At 42.2% G+C, this 15831-nt stretch overlaps 2 protein-coding genes across 8 annotated transcripts in view; one reads left to right on the top strand and one right to left on the bottom strand.

Annotated features, from left to right (window-relative positions):
- Positions 1 to 8166, top strand: part of atp8a1 (ATPase phospholipid transporting 8A1) — a 97865-nt gene extending 89699 nt beyond the window's left edge. For 4 of the 7 annotated variants that reach the window (XM_069531041.1, XM_020082869.2, XM_020082894.2 and 1 more), the window contains 4 exons: positions 771 to 859; positions 1185 to 1277; positions 2862 to 2953; positions 5628 to 8166. In XM_069531041.1, coding sequence (XP_069387142.1) covers positions 771 to 859; positions 1185 to 1277; positions 2862 to 2953; positions 5628 to 5725 — 372 coding nt within the window. In that variant the 3' untranslated portion in view covers positions 5726 to 8166. Of the gene's footprint in view, positions 1 to 770; positions 860 to 1184; positions 1278 to 2861; positions 2954 to 4235; positions 4453 to 4479; positions 4542 to 5627 lie in introns of those variants that run through there. The other 3 variants (XM_069531042.1, XM_069531044.1, XM_069531043.1) reach the window with 3 other exon arrangements.
- Positions 8167 to 11098: 2932 nt separating this feature from the next.
- Positions 11099 to 14254, bottom strand: shisa3 (shisa family member 3). The gene is made up of 2 exons (XM_020085433.2): positions 13676 to 14254; positions 11099 to 12239 (listed from the first exon to the last, which is right to left on the bottom strand). The coding sequence occupies exons 1-2, from the start codon at positions 13944 to 13946 to the stop codon at positions 11659 to 11661; spliced, it is 852 nt and encodes a 283-aa protein (XP_019940992.2). The 5' UTR covers positions 13947 to 14254; the 3' UTR covers positions 11099 to 11658.
- Positions 14255 to 15831: the final 1577 nt, after the last annotated feature.

Below are 15831 nucleotides of genomic sequence, written 5' to 3'. Positions count from 1 at the left end.
ATTTGGGGTTTATAATTTTGATACTTTTGAGTGCGAATGGCATCAAACTACTGACATTCTGGTTAGTGGACGACCACCTCTTCCTCCAGAGCCGAGCTGCAGCTGCCCATATGTGCAAAAAGACAAAAACTTTTAAAACAAACAGCCCGTGGGATGTAGAGTTGTTTCTGCTGCTCATTTAAAGTGGATCAAATAGGAACTTATGAGTAGGAAGCTTCAACCCTTAATTCAAAATCTAATTACAGTTCTGATGCTTCACTTACACCCACACACCGAGCTGTTATTGTGTTGATCGTATCTCTAGCAGCAGCTCAGATCATGGTCCCGTGTCTCCTGTGATATTGACAGGACAGTACACAGCACACAGTGAGGCTGTTTTTCCTGTGAAAGAGATACCACTGTCTTAATACTTCACAGGTATTTCCTCCGCCTTGAGGGGCGCAGAGGTGGAGGGGATCCAAACACAAACATGGGATCATTTAGTCACGGAGGATTAACCCACTTTGACCAAGTTGTTTAGACCCATCTCCTCTTTATTTCCACAATATAACTGTTTGTTATGGGCTTCCTGTGTCATGCATTGTTTTTTACAATGTGGCACCACAGAGGAAGATAATGGCTGTTCTTTATCAGGTGTTCCTTCTTTTCAAGAGCTCTTCTTTTTATCTGCTCTGCTGTTGCACTTTGAATTGTCTACAGTGACCTGAGACTAAGTGTATCTCTCTCTGTGTGTGTGTGCGTGCTTGTGTGTCTGTGTGTTTGTGTGACAGGCGAGCATGATGTTCAGTTCGGGCGTCTTCTGGATGGGCCTGTTCTTCATCCCCATCACCTCGCTGACCTTTGACGTGGCCTACAAAGTGTGAGTCCTCTCTTTGCTCTCCTCGCTCATCACTCCAATACACATCTGATACAGGAAGGGCTTGTTGTTCGGACTTTCAAAGAAGCGCAGCGTTTCCATTCTGTGAACACTCCACTTGAGACTTCTTCCTCTGCCCTGTGTCTGGTCGACATCAGCTCACAGCAGATTCAAGGCGTCAGGAGCAATTTGCAAAGCTAGAAGTTATAATTCCTGATGTGTTCAAAGTCATTTGAATCAGTCTGTTGGGTATTTTGGTGTCAGTCGATGAAGGCATCTGTCATGTTATTATGTTTGTATGTTTTTTTTAAAATGAATTAATTTACAGGGTGAAGAAAGTGTGTTTCAAGACTCTGGTGGATGAGGTGCAGGAGCTTGAAGCTTTGTCCAAAGATCCTGGAGCTGTAGTGCATGGAAAGAGGTACAGTCCCACAACACTTCACCACTCCTGTTTTTGCTCCAAGATTTTAAATTTATATCAATTTATTTATCTGACGTTTTGCTTCGGAATGGGCCAAAAATAAATTGTGTTTGTGAAAAATTGTGTTTTGTGAAAATGAACTTATAAATACATATATACCTACAGTATTTTTGTATCAATGAACACTGCACTTTATATTATGAACAAAAAGACCAAACTGATTCGAAGCTTATCAAACACAGCGCCTTCACCAATACTCACAAATGGTTAATAGCTTCTTCAACAGCAGCAAGTAAATAAGCAAATTATGTATTTATCCAACAAACATTAGATTTTTCACTGTACAGTAGCTGTAACCTTGAAGACAAGGATTAGTCAATAGAAGGATGCCAGAAAATCAATTTATATTCTTATCATACGTATCTAAAACTGTTTTATCCAGAAAAATCCAAATTGTAGTATTCTTCAATTCCGTTTTCCTTTTTACTAACATACATTATCCCAAGGCACTGCACAAAGTATGGTCGAGACCTCAAAATATCCAAGGGAGAAACCCAATAGTTCCCACAAACAGCAAACACTTGTGGAGTTGGAAAAAAAAAAACATTTAACAGGAGCAAACAGAACAACATGTTCGGGGCGGGCTACCATCCTCTTCCTCTGAAAGTTTTCACTTATCTTCAAAGTTCACACTGTTTGCTGGACACCACCTCAACAGCTATGTCATCTCAGAATTGGTCCCAGAGAAAAACTATGCAATGCGATATTTGCATCTACCCAACTTTAAACACTGACTCAACAAATTCTCAAGAACAGCTTGAAGTGTAATCATCTATAACCTCGTAAATAGCCTCCATTACTCGCAGTTTCTTTGCCAAAAATATTCCTGTGTGCAGGAGAGAAATCTTAAAATTGCTAATAAATTGCAGGAGTTTGACTCTAATGTCAGTAATCATGTCATAAGACGAGATTACTGAGATGTCCCCATTGTTTTTTTTACTCCACAAATAGCGAAGGTCTCGCTTTAGATCAGCAGTCTTCCTGTATTAAAGCCGTCCATTATAAAAAAGGAAGGTATTAGGCTGAAGCAGGTCGGCTCTGCTCTCTGGGGTCTGAGGCCGGCAGCAGGAATCAACACGGAGCAGATCAGTGTGAGATCTCCTGCTGGCTGAAAGTGATCCTGCTGCCTGGCTTCTGTCCCAGACTCACACACACATACTCTCTGACACCTCCAGAAATAAAACACAGACACATGTGTGATTTTGCATATATACATGTAAAGACGTGTATGTACTGTATGTGCACAAGACTCTTGTACATGTCAGCTTTACTGTACATGAATACCTTCTGGCTAACATGCTGACACACACACACACACACTTGGTTCTTCCCCTCGGATCTCCAGGGTTTTGTCTCCCTACATGGTGTTTGTACCAGCAGGTAGAGCAGTTGGCAGGTCCTTCAGCTCCGGAGGTGCTTGGACAGAGTCGTGATGTATGGGTCATTAAATCTACCTGTGGTGCTCAGCATGCTGCTAACACACTGCCACGTTCTGTTTCTCTCTCTGTATCTGTGTGTGTGTAGTTTGACGGAGAGGGCCCAGCTCCTGAAGAACGTCTTTAAGAAGAGCACAGTCAGTCTGTACCGGTCCGACTCCATGCAGCAGAACCTGCTCCGTAAGTTTCACCAAAGTTTGCTCCCTTTCTTTCTTTCTTTCTTTCTTTCTTTCTTTCTGTCTTTTCTAAGCGTGCCTCATTGTGGAGGCTGTTAGTTTATCCACATAAGATTTCATTCCCTTGTCAGGGGAGCAGTTCACACAGCACTACTCCTCCTCTTACACATACTATATCTCCAGAAAAGCCCATCCTTCAGCCTTCTGCACATCCCACCGTTTCATAAATACTCTGCGTTAACTAGATGCAGGAAACACACATAAGTAATTGTGTCTGCAAACAGCTCCACAGTTCACTGTGTCCCAACCGTCACAATGTCTATCAGACTGCTTATATGAACTGTGAGGTGAGGTGATTTTAATGTGGAGGGAATAATACATAGAGCATGAACAGGGCTGAGTATAAAGTCTTAAATCTCTACTTTCTTTATCATCGGAAATGTATGAACGACTGTAAAGTAGCAAAGGTTTGTAGTGAAGCTTCTGTGAGAAGGATTAAGTCTTGTTTTCTCATTTGAACGTATTTTATTTTTTCACATAACATTTTCTTGTTTAGGTGAAGACAAACAAATTTGAAACGCACATAAGTGTTAGATCATCAAAATAACCGAGTACCTAGTAGCCACTGTTAAAGGATTTTATTCGCTCTAGTGATGTTTTGAGCACAAGGCTCTTCCTCTGGCTTTTCGTCGGACTACAGACCAGTGAGGTCTACAGAGAACGGAAGGACGGATTTGTCGGCCACATTTTTGTCAGGCTGATCCCTTCGCTGTGATACAGTTGGTCTTCTGATGCAGCCTCCGAAGGCGTCGGCTCTTGAATTGAGACGCAGTTTGTGTTTATCAGAATTCTGAGGAAGAGTCTTGTGCTCAAAACACAACGACAAATAAAACACTAACATACCTGAAACACCCCTCGGTCAAGTCATGACTCAATTAATACTTCATCAATGTGTAACTTTTGAACTAGGAGCTGCTTCACTGACTATAATATATTTATATTATAACTTGGATTGTATAGTACAGTGTTGGGGGGTGATTATAGACAGAGAAATATCACAGATCAGCACAGTTGACTTGAGAATCCTTAGATCTTATCTTAAGATTTACATCCAATTAGTAAGTCTATTGTAAAGCATTAAAAAGTATAACTGTAACATCAGGAGCTCAAGTCGGGCATCACACAGGAACTTGAGGATCATTGTGTGGGTTTGATTTTGGTTGTCTGTTTTTATTTTTCTCTTTTCTGTCTTTTATCTGATCAGTTTGTTTTTGTTTGTCTCATAGGTGGGGATGAGACCGTTGTTGTGTGATACATTTTTTAAAATTTCCATTATTCAAACCTCACCCTTTAAATTACAATCTCATCCCCCCCGTAGCTCCCTGATAGACGCCTCTCTCCTCTGTCTGTTTCCCCTGTCGACTTCCTGTCCCTCCACCCGTGTGCCCTTGAGCTGAGTTCAGTACAGCCAGATAACAGTGAAATGATGAAATGTTGCGCTGTTATTCCCCCACAATGCACTCATCTCAGCGGGGTCCTTTGAACTTGCCCGCTGGCCTCCAGGTACTGACCGAGTCATTTGACACCTGAAGGTGAGTCAGGGGTCAAAGGTCAGAAAGGAACCCAGTGTGAGAGTTTAGGTGATAGATCCTAGGGCAGTGTGATCATCTGTTGTTTAACTTCATTTTCTGTTTAATTTTATTAATTTAATTTATTTAAAAAAAACATTTTGGTAAAATTGCTTATTTGTTTTCTTTCATTATATTAGAGGAGTGACATCACTCTCGTGTGTTCAAAGTTTTTAGCACGTAACTTTCCCAGTAGTCTGTGTGTCAGCATTAATGTTACGTTCAAGTCACTGAGCTTAATGTCATTTTTCTGGTGGAAAAATGTCAATACAAACATCTAAAATGGCTCATTCCTTTAAACAGATGGTAACTGATGACTACCGGCACAGGAAACTGTCACAACCTGGGAAATGATTTGATTTTCTTCTACAGTGCAGTTACAGACTCAATTTTTTATTTTTCATCCAGATGTTTAGACGCGTTTACTGAATGTTGTTAAACGGCCATCTGGGCTTTTCTATCATGTTCCGATATTTATCTCTCAGAGAAACAGATGCTTAGCTCTGTGCAGGGAACGTCCCCAAGAGAGGAGCTAACTGGGATTAAAGCTAGCAGTTAGTTATCTTAGCATAAAGGCGAGAAACAAAAGGAATAACTTAGACACACACAACTTCAACCAGGAATTGTTGTTGGGATGTGCATTGTGGTCATTGCTAAGCTTTCAAGGTGCAGAATTGTGTCTTTGGATAGAGCCAGTTAGCTTAGCTTAGCATAAATAAGGGAAACAAGGGGAATCCAAAGCAAACTTGATCCTGCCCACTTCTAAAGCTCAGTAATTATATTCTGTTCATTGCATACAAAAGCCCAATTGTAAAAACAACAATTTATAGTCTGGAGAGACAGAGACTTAAACTTTATTTAAAATACAATACGTCAAACAAATAAGCTTATTTTACCAAAAATGTTTAACTGATAAGTCATTTGTTTTTTGTTCATTATTTATTGTTAATTCAGTTGTTTTGATTACGTCTTTATACATATGTTTTATACTTTTAATTAAATCACTGATACAAATGAGCTTGGTTGTAACTGCTCCAAACCTTTTTTCAGATGGCTACGCTTTCTCTCAAGATGAGAACGGAGTGGTGTCTCAGTCGGAGGTCATCAGAGCGTACGACACCACCAAACAGAGGACCAACGAGTGGTGAGCCGCCGGCCTCCTCGTTCCCGGCTGGCCAATCCAGAGCCACGACAAGCCGTTTGTAATGGGCGGTATTTGAAGCTGAAGGGGGGAGAAGCCGAGGTGCGAGCGTGTGCCCCCCCTCACAACAATGACGGGGGGATTTTGGACATGATCATGAAAAGGACGGAGGAAAGTGACATTGGGTAATCTTTGAAAACGGGGAGAGAGGGGGAAAAAAAAAACAAGGTACAAAACAAACCGTGTTCACTATCAGCTGTAGTTGTGTGTCCAGCAGACATGATGAGCACTGTGCTTTCTTAGCAGTCTGTGGTCTGAAGTTTTTCACTGTTCTCGCTCAGTTTGTCGGACACGTGCCCTAACTATTGATTTAAGGACGCTCGCCGGCACGGAGCTTAAAATCCAATCAAACTCCTAAAACACTGTTATTATAAGTTTAAACACTGGACGACGATTAGCTTTTAGATGTTTTGAACTTGTGACAGATTGCCAAAGAGCAGTCGTATATACAATCTATCCAAGTACTAGTGAATTCGGAAAACTTTAAACCAAATGTAATCGCACTGCTGAGTGTATTACAGCACTGAACTGACCACTTCAGAGCAGATTTGTAATGATTCAATTTTCTTTTTTTGCACTTAAGGAAGCATCTCTTGTGTAAAGCCTTACATTTGCTCATGCCTTCATCTTTACTTCTTTTAAAACAGTTTGTTTTTGTTTTGTTTTTAAAATATGTTAGATATTGTGCCTGGTGTTGTTTCTTTTTTCAGTTTTAGTTTTTAGGAGGTTGCCTCCAGCAACTCACTGTAGTCCTGTTTCCACCGTTTTTACAGCAGAAGCATTGCTCTTGACGAATAACGGCATTCCACACATCACTTCCTGTCTCAATGATCACGACGGTGCCTACGTAGAACTTTTCCCTCTTTAGAAGAAAATCGATAGCCAAGAATAGTTTAACCAGCTAGCTTAGAGCAGTGCTGCACACACACCTACTGAAGACAAAATCACTGTCCCCCCCACCACAGTGTTGCACTCGTACAGTGTGAAAGCTGCAGTTTTGTGTCGCGCGGCACATGTAAACCTGAAGATTTCTCCCTGCGGAGGTGAACGGGTGATGATGGTCTTGTTGAAGCTGAAGGTGGTGCCAGTGTTTTCCCTTAAAATGGAGATTTTATCCTTATAACATAAGTGCCATTAGCTTAAGGGAGAGAGAAATATTAGCCAGGAAAACTCCACAACATTATCAAAACTACTTTGTCTCTATAGTTATTTTGTGGATTTGTATTTTTATATTGGAGATGTATGACTTTTGCATTGACCGGCTTTGTAACGACTCGTCTGTAACTTTTTAGTTTCTTCTGATAAACTGGCAGGATAGAATAGGTCGAATGAGAAGACTGAGCTTTCTTAAATGTCTTGTTATTATTGATATTAATATTGTTATCGCTTGATTTATTTATGATTGACTCTCTAATGTCTGTGCGGTTGCGTTCTTCTCCCTATGGGAGATCAGATTTCGGACAGTGCGAGTGTGTGTGTCAGTTTATTGCCTGCATGTGCATGTGCTGTGTGTGTGTCTGCGTATGTGTGTCGCCTCGACAGCTTCTGTGTATGCACTGCATGTCTGTATCTTCCACGTGAGAGCGGGGGATCACTTCTCCTGGTGGGTTTCTTTTATCGTGTGTGTGTTTGTGTGCATCAGTGTGTATGAGAGAGACGCTTGCTTGTCCGTCTGCACGACTCCAGGTATAGCTATGGTGTACTACTGTGCGCTGATGCATGGCTCATATGGGACAGTGTGAGTGTCCGTGTGTTATGAATGAGTGTGTTTGTGTGTGTGTTTGTGAGTCAGACTCTCAACTGTGCAAGTTTTTGATGTTCAGCTCTGCTTTGACAGGAGATGTTGCACAATTAGCTCAATGTACCTTTCCAGTAGTGGACATCTGGTGTTCTCTGGTTGAGGTAAATGATTTCTTCTGAGTGTTACTGGACAGGAAAGCTCGTTTGTGTTTCTCAGTTTATTCGGGGGTTAATGATTTCTTTTTCCTCCCTCTGCTGGTCTTTAATGTTAAAACTTTTTATCGGTCGTCATCTTGTCGAAACTTTCCAAACCGCTGAATGTGGATGTTGTCGTTGTGGAAGGCTTGGACTGTTGCTTACTTTTTCCCAGAAAACATAAAACACACACGTTGTTGTCTGTGAAAGTCGTGGGCTGCATGAATGGAAAACACAAACTGTTCTCTGACGTGTTAACTGTACTTTTGATTCTTTCTCGAGTGTTGATCACTTTACAAAAGAGGAAAAAACTGCACCTTTTATTATTTTAAATATTCTTTTCTGTTATTTTGTTCAATGATTGTTCTGCATGTTGGGACTGCAAACTTATACGTGTTGTCTTTTACTGCCATGAAGGACTACTGAAATAAACTTTACAACGATGGAGGAACATTGTGGACGTCCCTTCTGATTTTTCTTGTGTGTATTTGCGGGTTTGTAATCGTTGTCATCTTGTGCCTGTGTGTGGCGACAAACAGGATAGAGAAGCTAAACAGGAAAAGGCAGACGGAAACATCAGCCTGCATCCAGGAAAAACTAATTATATTGATAGACCTTATTTATTATTGTGATGGTGGTTAGCTTTCTGCTTGAGTCCCTGATCTCAAACAGACAGAAACATGTTCCTCTAACAGACGATTAAAACTGACCTACGTAGTTTTTGACTTCAAGTTCATGAGGTTCTGTTTGTAATAAATCAAAGGAAAGTTTTTTTTCTTGTTTAGTATTTTAGCAGCATTTTTGGGGAATACAGCTTCCAGATGCTGTGAAGACTTCAAGCCAGGATAATTATTCATTTACCTCAACAGGAGAAAGTCTACTGGCAACATTGTTTCACTATTAATCATTTATTTATTGTGCTTTATATATTGTTGGATATTAAATATCATTGGTTTTGTTGGTCATACAAAAAACATTTTAAGGACAGTTGAAGAAACTGAACAACATCAGTCCTGGTCAATTTGATGACACTCGTGGATCAGTGGTAGGACATAAAAAATAAGTACATTTACCTTGTTATTGTAAACTAAACTAAGTTTTTCAAATAGCTGTACTCCACTAAAGTAGATTTACTTTTGGGTACATTTCACTTTTACTACACCACATATATCACTGAATATCTGTACTCTCTAGTGCACTACATTTTCACAATGCACATGTTTACACTGCTTTTTTAAATATGTTTTAAAGTAACCAGTAACGCGAGGGGAATAGGTCCAATGATCCAATCAGAGCAGGCAGGTAACGTTAGAGCCCGCCTCCTTCAACCATTGTTTCAGAGGAAGTCCCCGCCCAGACTGCCTCAGTGATGTAGCAGAGTGATGCACTTGGCAAGTACTTATACTTTTCATACTTTGAGTATATTTAAAAGCAAGTACTTATGTAATTTTACTCAAGTAGACGAGTTAATGTGGTACTTTTACTTTACTCCGCTGCTGTCATGGATAGAGCAGCTGTTTGTTTTCTCTGCTGTGTCTGATCCATGTTATTTACCTGGTGCGGGAAAGTTGCTGTTCCCGTGTTTCTTCGACACATTTATGATGAACATCGTGGTTTCTGCTAACTCTGTGCTTCCTGTGTCTGTTTCACAATAAAAGCCACCCTGTGTTTGGCCAGTTCAAGGCTTTTAATGTGAAGTAGCAGCAGCACTGAGAGATATCCAGTTTGCATGTTAACTAATATTCTGATGTTAACCTGATTAGTTAACACTGAATACAACACTGCCATGTAAACAACATTTTCTGATTGAACCAAATGAAGGCAAGTGGAGTTTCTGATCTTCGCATTATGTAGACGTGTGTAAGTCGTCTTAATCACATTATAACGACCTATTGGAATTTTCCCAGCGATATACTACAGTTACCAACTGCATGATGACACGTGACCTGAGTTCAAGTCATCGTCAGGACGTAATATTTATGAGTCATTAATCAGACTAAGCTCTATAACACGTGAACAGGAAAATGAATGGAACGTTCCATTTAAACTCATGTAAAACATCACGACCAAAACAATCTGCTTTTCAGAATGAGGTCAGGATTCTACTGACTCTGAGCTCTGATCCAGAGTGAAGAGAGTGAACAATGAGATAAAATCACAAACCGTGACACTGGACCATTTGATGCATCGTCTCCTGTGGATCACTTGTGTTTGAGAAACATTTGAATCCAGGCAGGAATGTGCTGCCTGACACCGACCATGAAAACTAATTTAATTATGGATAAGTAATTATTAATTAACGATAATTATGAGGATAAATGTTAATATTTAAGTTTAAAGACTCCTGAGAGAAGGTTGTCCTCTTTTATAGTTTTTAACTTTTCTTTGAGAGCAGAGAATAACAAAAACTTCATAAACAGAAACATATTATATGAATCTGACTTTGAAAAATGATGTTTCATAATTTCTAAACCATCATATATTGAACTTTGGTTATTTTGCTATTGATGATAATTATTGATATTGTGCAGGATAGAGGATGAAGAAATTGTATCAAAACAATCATTCAGTTTTATTTGTGATGATTGTGAGGAATCTGCTGTATATTCAAAATGTTCTTGATTTTACGACCACAGTGATTAAATGTAAGTCAGCGTTTCTCTGAGAGGAATCAAGAGTTTAGGTTCAGACTAGAAAAATGATTGCATTTCAATTAAACCCATGAGACAGAATGAAGTTTCAGTGTGAAGAAAAACAATCGGAGAAACTTCCACCTTCGTGAATCACTTGGAAAAAAGGAAATCTGAAACTTTTCCCGAGGCCCGGCGAAGACAAAAGATAACACGTCTCCCAGAGATTCAGGGAATGTCCAGAAAACGTGTTCACGACTTAACTTGCGTTTTCCTTTTAAAAGCAAAGTGTGAAATCTGACACAGGCGACCGCAAGTATTAACGAGAGCTGAGGAAGTGAATCGCTTACATACTAATCATTGAAGGTGTGTTCTGTGGTAGAAACAGTGGATGGATAATAACAGATCTTAGAGGAACCCTGAACACACAAGATTTCATGAGACAGATGCCAAACCTGTTCCACGGTCAGATAATCAGCGAACAGAAGCGTCTTTGTGGAGCTTGTCTTCATACCTGTTGGTGCAACCTAAACCTCTATTTCTGGACCCAGTTGTTTCTAACACTGTGACCATGCCATGCTCATTGAACACTGACAATGACTCATCTCATCGCTGCATTCCTGCTGTGAAGTCTGGCGCAGGAGCGAGCGACAGGTAGGAGGCTGCTCCGGTTTCCTCGCTGTCTGAGCGGCGATGACGCTTCGCTCCGGACAAATGCTTGTTAGTCGAAAAATGTAACGCAAGCGAGCGGGAGCTACTGAGAGGCAACATTTTATTGAGCTGTAAATTGTACCTGCACCACATTATATAAAAGTCCACATTTCCTCCACAGTAAAATGACAGCGGTGAATCTGCGCCTCGTCTTTCAGAGGTTTCTGCGATTGTCGAAGATCCTAATTCCCTGGTTTCCAACATGTACGACAGAATATCTCTAATCACGTCAGAGGAGTCTCAGTGTCGGAGCCTGAACTTCTTCTGCTGGAGAGGAGGGTGTGAGATAAACTGGCAAGATTTCAGCCTCAGAATTCCACCTTGAGGAATGTTATGTATAAAAAAATAAAACGTCGACCACAGAAATCTTTTGACAACATGATATAAAAGTGCATAAGATTCAGAATGGTTGGGTCTGTTGAACTGTGAAGCTGCAGAGCAGGAACAGCTTCAGGCCTCAGCGTCCAACCACAGCAGCTACTTCATCACTGTCGCTCTCTGTCCGTTCAGCCCAGCTGTGCTGCAGTGGATTCAAACCCCCGCCAGCTCACACCCACCGTCCAGGAATCGTGTAATCCCTCTACTTCCCCTCCTGGGAGCCGTGTCAGCTCTGTCCGAAGTCAGCGAAGCTCTTGGCTGCTGTGAAGGCGTCTGGCTGCAGGGGGAAGAAGTACTGCTGCGGCAACAGGAACCCGGCGCTCTGAGAGGGGTGAGAGGGGATGGAGGTCTGGTGGAGCTGCAGCTGGGTGTGAGTGGAGGGCAGCGAATGTTGCATGGGTGGGGATGTGTAGGGGGGAGGTAGAGGAGGAGGCAGAGTCTGAGGGGTCTGGGTGGGGGTGGAGGCTGACGAGGACATGGTGGCAGACACCAGGCAGCTGTGCTGCTGCTGCTGCCCCCCCTGACCCCCGAGAGAAAATCTTCGCATGGAGCTTCCTCCTCCGGCCGAGCTGGAGCTGGTGGTGGCCGTGCTGGACTGTCGCGACGGGGCCCGGAGGCTCGGAGGGGCCGTGGTGAGGATCATGGGGATGGTCTCGCCCTGGCAGCTGCGCAGGGAGAAGCGAATGGGCTGCTGGGTCGGCTGCTTGGGCCGCAGGCAGGTGCAGCAGTAGACGGCCACCAGAGAGCCGACCACGACGAAGGCGACGAAGATGCTTCCCACCATCAGGAAGGGAACGTAGATGGGCTCTGAGGGCGGAGGAGACACAGGCAGGTTAGAATCAAACACGTGTCAGAGGGTTCAGAGGTTTTTAAAACGTTTGATTCAATCAAAGCACTTATTTCTCACTGTCACACTTTACTTTGAAATCCTCCACAATATTTTAAGTATTTACTCATGTACTTTATTTTTCAACAACTTTACCTATGAGGATAAGTTTTATATAATTACAACTGTGATTTACTACTAACACTATCATTGATCATCAATTCATACAACAGTGAGTGTGAGTGTCCACATGAGGAGTTGTTGTCTCATAAGACATTAAATAGGGCTAAATTAAAGAGTCACCATTTCCTCTGCTGCTACAGGTGAAACAAACAGTGAGATTAAAACTATTTAAATTGTCTTTTAAGTAAAAATCCTTCATCGTATTAATTTAAAAAAAGATAAGAGCTAACTCCTGCTGAAAACACAAACATCTCATGTTACGCTTCATGAAGCCTTTTGCTCTGACAGGAAACCAGCGACTGTTTATTTATTTTGACGGGACAAAATTAGGAAATTGTGCAGCACACAGACACAGTCAGTCATAAACCTGTGAACTCAGCCGCTCGGGAAATTTAAAGCAAGCTGATAAAGCCTCTGAGTTAAAGTGAGCGATTGTTAGAATAAAGTAATGTCACAACACACAATGTTGTTGGTCACTTGAGTTGATGAAGCAGCCAGAGTGACTGAGCTTTTTATTAGGCAGAGAAAAGGTTCAGCTTTGTGAGAGAGACTGTTGCAGCAGCACTGAGACAAATCTCAAGATGATTAAGTTTAGTATAAAAGAAGAAGAAGAAGTCTATCTTGTTAAGTGACTGAGGGTTTGTCTCTTTTTTACACTGACAACAATCTGCAGTGAGCTGGAGACATTGATTGATTGACTGAATGACTGATTGAATAATACTGGATGATATAAAACAGTGACAGCTGAAAGAAAAAGTCTTGTAAAATAGACCTCACCTGAAATATTCAGTTTCCCAACAGATTGATTAAAAGTCAAATTACTGCAACTTTTTAAAAATCATCTTAACACTTATGAATATTAAGTTATCATTGCAAAACAACCCAAAGGTAAAGATGCTGTTTCCTTCAGAACTTTAAGTTTTGTTCACTTGAGAAAACACAAGTGTTGTTCTAGATTGAGAATGTGCTGAGGTGTCAATGAGCAAGGCACTAAAACCCTCAGGTTACTTGCTCTGCACTGACTTTATCAGGGGTTTTCAGTTGACCTCTGACCTCAGAGTGGAAGACAACTTTCCTTAATGTCATAAATGACTTAGTGCATCATGTTTTTACCCAAACTAACAGAACTACATTTCTAAGTGTTTGTTAAAAAGATGCACTTGACGAAGCCTGGTCACTTTTTTGGAGGAGATCTTTAAAAGAAAGACCCAGAAGCAAAGATTCTTCAACATACGCGCTGCAAACTCGGTGTTCTCCACCTCCCGGTCGTTGGTGCAGCCGCCCTGGTCCAGTCGTGCGTCCGCGGCCGCGCAGCAGTATCTCAGGGAGCAGGAGCCGCAGCACACGGTCGCGTCCATGGTGTCAAAGTCCTCCGGACACTGGAAGCCCTCGTGGTAGTTCCCGTTAGCGTCCAGCCAGCCGTGGCAGTACTCCCCCTGGGCGTCCGATATCCGCAGGTTCCAGGTCAGATACCCGAGCAGCAGGCAGCTCAGCAGGCGCACCATCCCGGCAGAGGGAGCCGCGGCGGGGCCCTTCGGTTCCCTGCGTCCGGCCGAGGGGGCTTCAGCTCCGGACTGAGTCAGCCCGGGTTACGCGCTCCTCATGGAGGTGAATCTGAGCGAATGGATCCCAAAGAAGCAAAGTTATGTGACCCTCATCCTCCCGGCTCTCGACCCGCATTCACACCGGAGTCACCCGATCACCAGAGACAGAGTCCTGCATCAAGTCCTCGCTTCTCCCTGTGGAGCTGATCTCAGTTCAGATCTTCTCTCTCTGTCCGCACAAGTTGTGTGAACTCTTTTCTGCGCGGCCGCTGCTTTTGTCACTCTCCCCGGGTCCTAACGCGCGCACGTATCCCTCATTAACATGACGTGCGCGCTCCCGGGGTCCCGAGGCATAGTGATGCTAATTCTACCTGAAGCCGTGAACGAGCACCCTGTCTGTCTGTCTGTCTGTCTGTCTGTCTGTCTGTCTGTCTGTCTGTCTGTCTGTCAGTATCTGTCTGTCTGTCTGTATGTATGTCTGTATCTGTCTGTCTGTATGTATGTCTGTCTGTATCTGTCTGTCTGTATGTATGTCTGTCTGTATCTGTCTGTCTGTCTGTCTGTCTGTCTGTATGTATGTCTGTATCTGTCTGTCTGTATGTATGTCTGTCTGTATCTGTCTGTCTGTCTGTCTGTCTGGCTGTCTGTCTGTCTGTCTGTCAGTATCTGTCTGTCTGTCTGTCTGTCAGTCAGTATCTGTCTGTCTGTATCTGTCTGTCTGTCTGTCTTTCTATCTGTCTGTCTGTCAGTCAGTATCTGTCTGTCTGTCTGTCTGTCTGTCTGTCTGTCAGTATCTGTCTGTCTGTCTGTCTGTCAGTATCTGTCTGTCTGTCTGTCTGTCAGTATCTGTCTGTCTGTCTGTCTTTCAGTCAGTATCTGTCTGTCTGTATCTGTCTGTCTGTCTGTCTGTCTGTCTTTCTATCTGTCTGTCTGTCTGTCTGTATCTGTTTGTCTGTCTGTCTGTCTTTCTATCTGTCGGTCTGTCTGTCTGTCTGTATCTGTTTGTCTGTCTGTCTGTCTGTCTATCTGTCTGTCTGTCTGTCTGTATCTGTTTGTCTGTCTGTCTGTCTGTCTATCTGTCTGTCTGTCTGACTGTATCTGTCTGTCTGTCTGTCAGTCTGTCAGTATCTGTCTGTCTGTCTGTCTGTCTGTCTGTCTTTATCTACCTGTCTGTCTGTCTGTCTGTCTGTCTGTCAGTATCTGTCTGTCTGTCTGTCTGTCTGTCAGTCAGTCAGTATCTGTCTGTCTGTCTGTATCTATCTGTCTGTCTGTCTGTCTTTATCTACCTGTCTTTCTGTCTGTATCTGTCTGTCTTTCTATCTGTCTGTCTGTCTGTATCTGTTTGTCTGTCTGTCTTTCTATCTGTCTGTCTGTCTGTCTGTAAGTATCTGTCTGTCTGTCTGTCTTTCTGTCTGTATCTGTCTGTCTGTCTGTCAGTCTGTCAGTATCTGTCTGTCTGTCTGTCTGTCTGTCTGTCTGTCTGTCAGTAAGTCTGTCAGTATCTGTCTGTCTGTCTGTCTGTCTGTGCCTCTTCTGTATTAAATTATTGTTTCACTTTCAAGACTTACTTCCAACGTATGGAAATTTGTTTTCTCCACTGAAAAAAAAATTGTTTACCAACTTAGAAGATACTTCAGTTGGTAACACACAAATTAAAGAAGTTAGTTTAAACTAAAGCAAATCCAAAATAAAACCACATTAAATCAATAGTTAAGTAAAGTTACACAAGCTCCTAAAAGCTTTAATCAGATTTATAGTTGTGTAATAATCTAAAAGTCTTGCACCTTCAGATGAAAACAGTGTGTGGCTGGTTGAAGCTTCATGATGAATAACAAACATCTAAATC

The sequence above is a fragment of the Paralichthys olivaceus genome, chromosome 9 (genome assembly GCF_024713975.1).
Source record: "Paralichthys olivaceus isolate ysfri-2021 chromosome 9, ASM2471397v2, whole genome shotgun sequence".
In the NCBI taxonomy this organism is placed as follows: Eukaryota; Metazoa; Chordata; class Actinopteri; order Pleuronectiformes; family Paralichthyidae; genus Paralichthys; species Paralichthys olivaceus.
The sequence above is the reverse complement of the archived record's forward strand: the minus strand, read 5'-3'. Positions and strand labels throughout refer to the sequence as shown.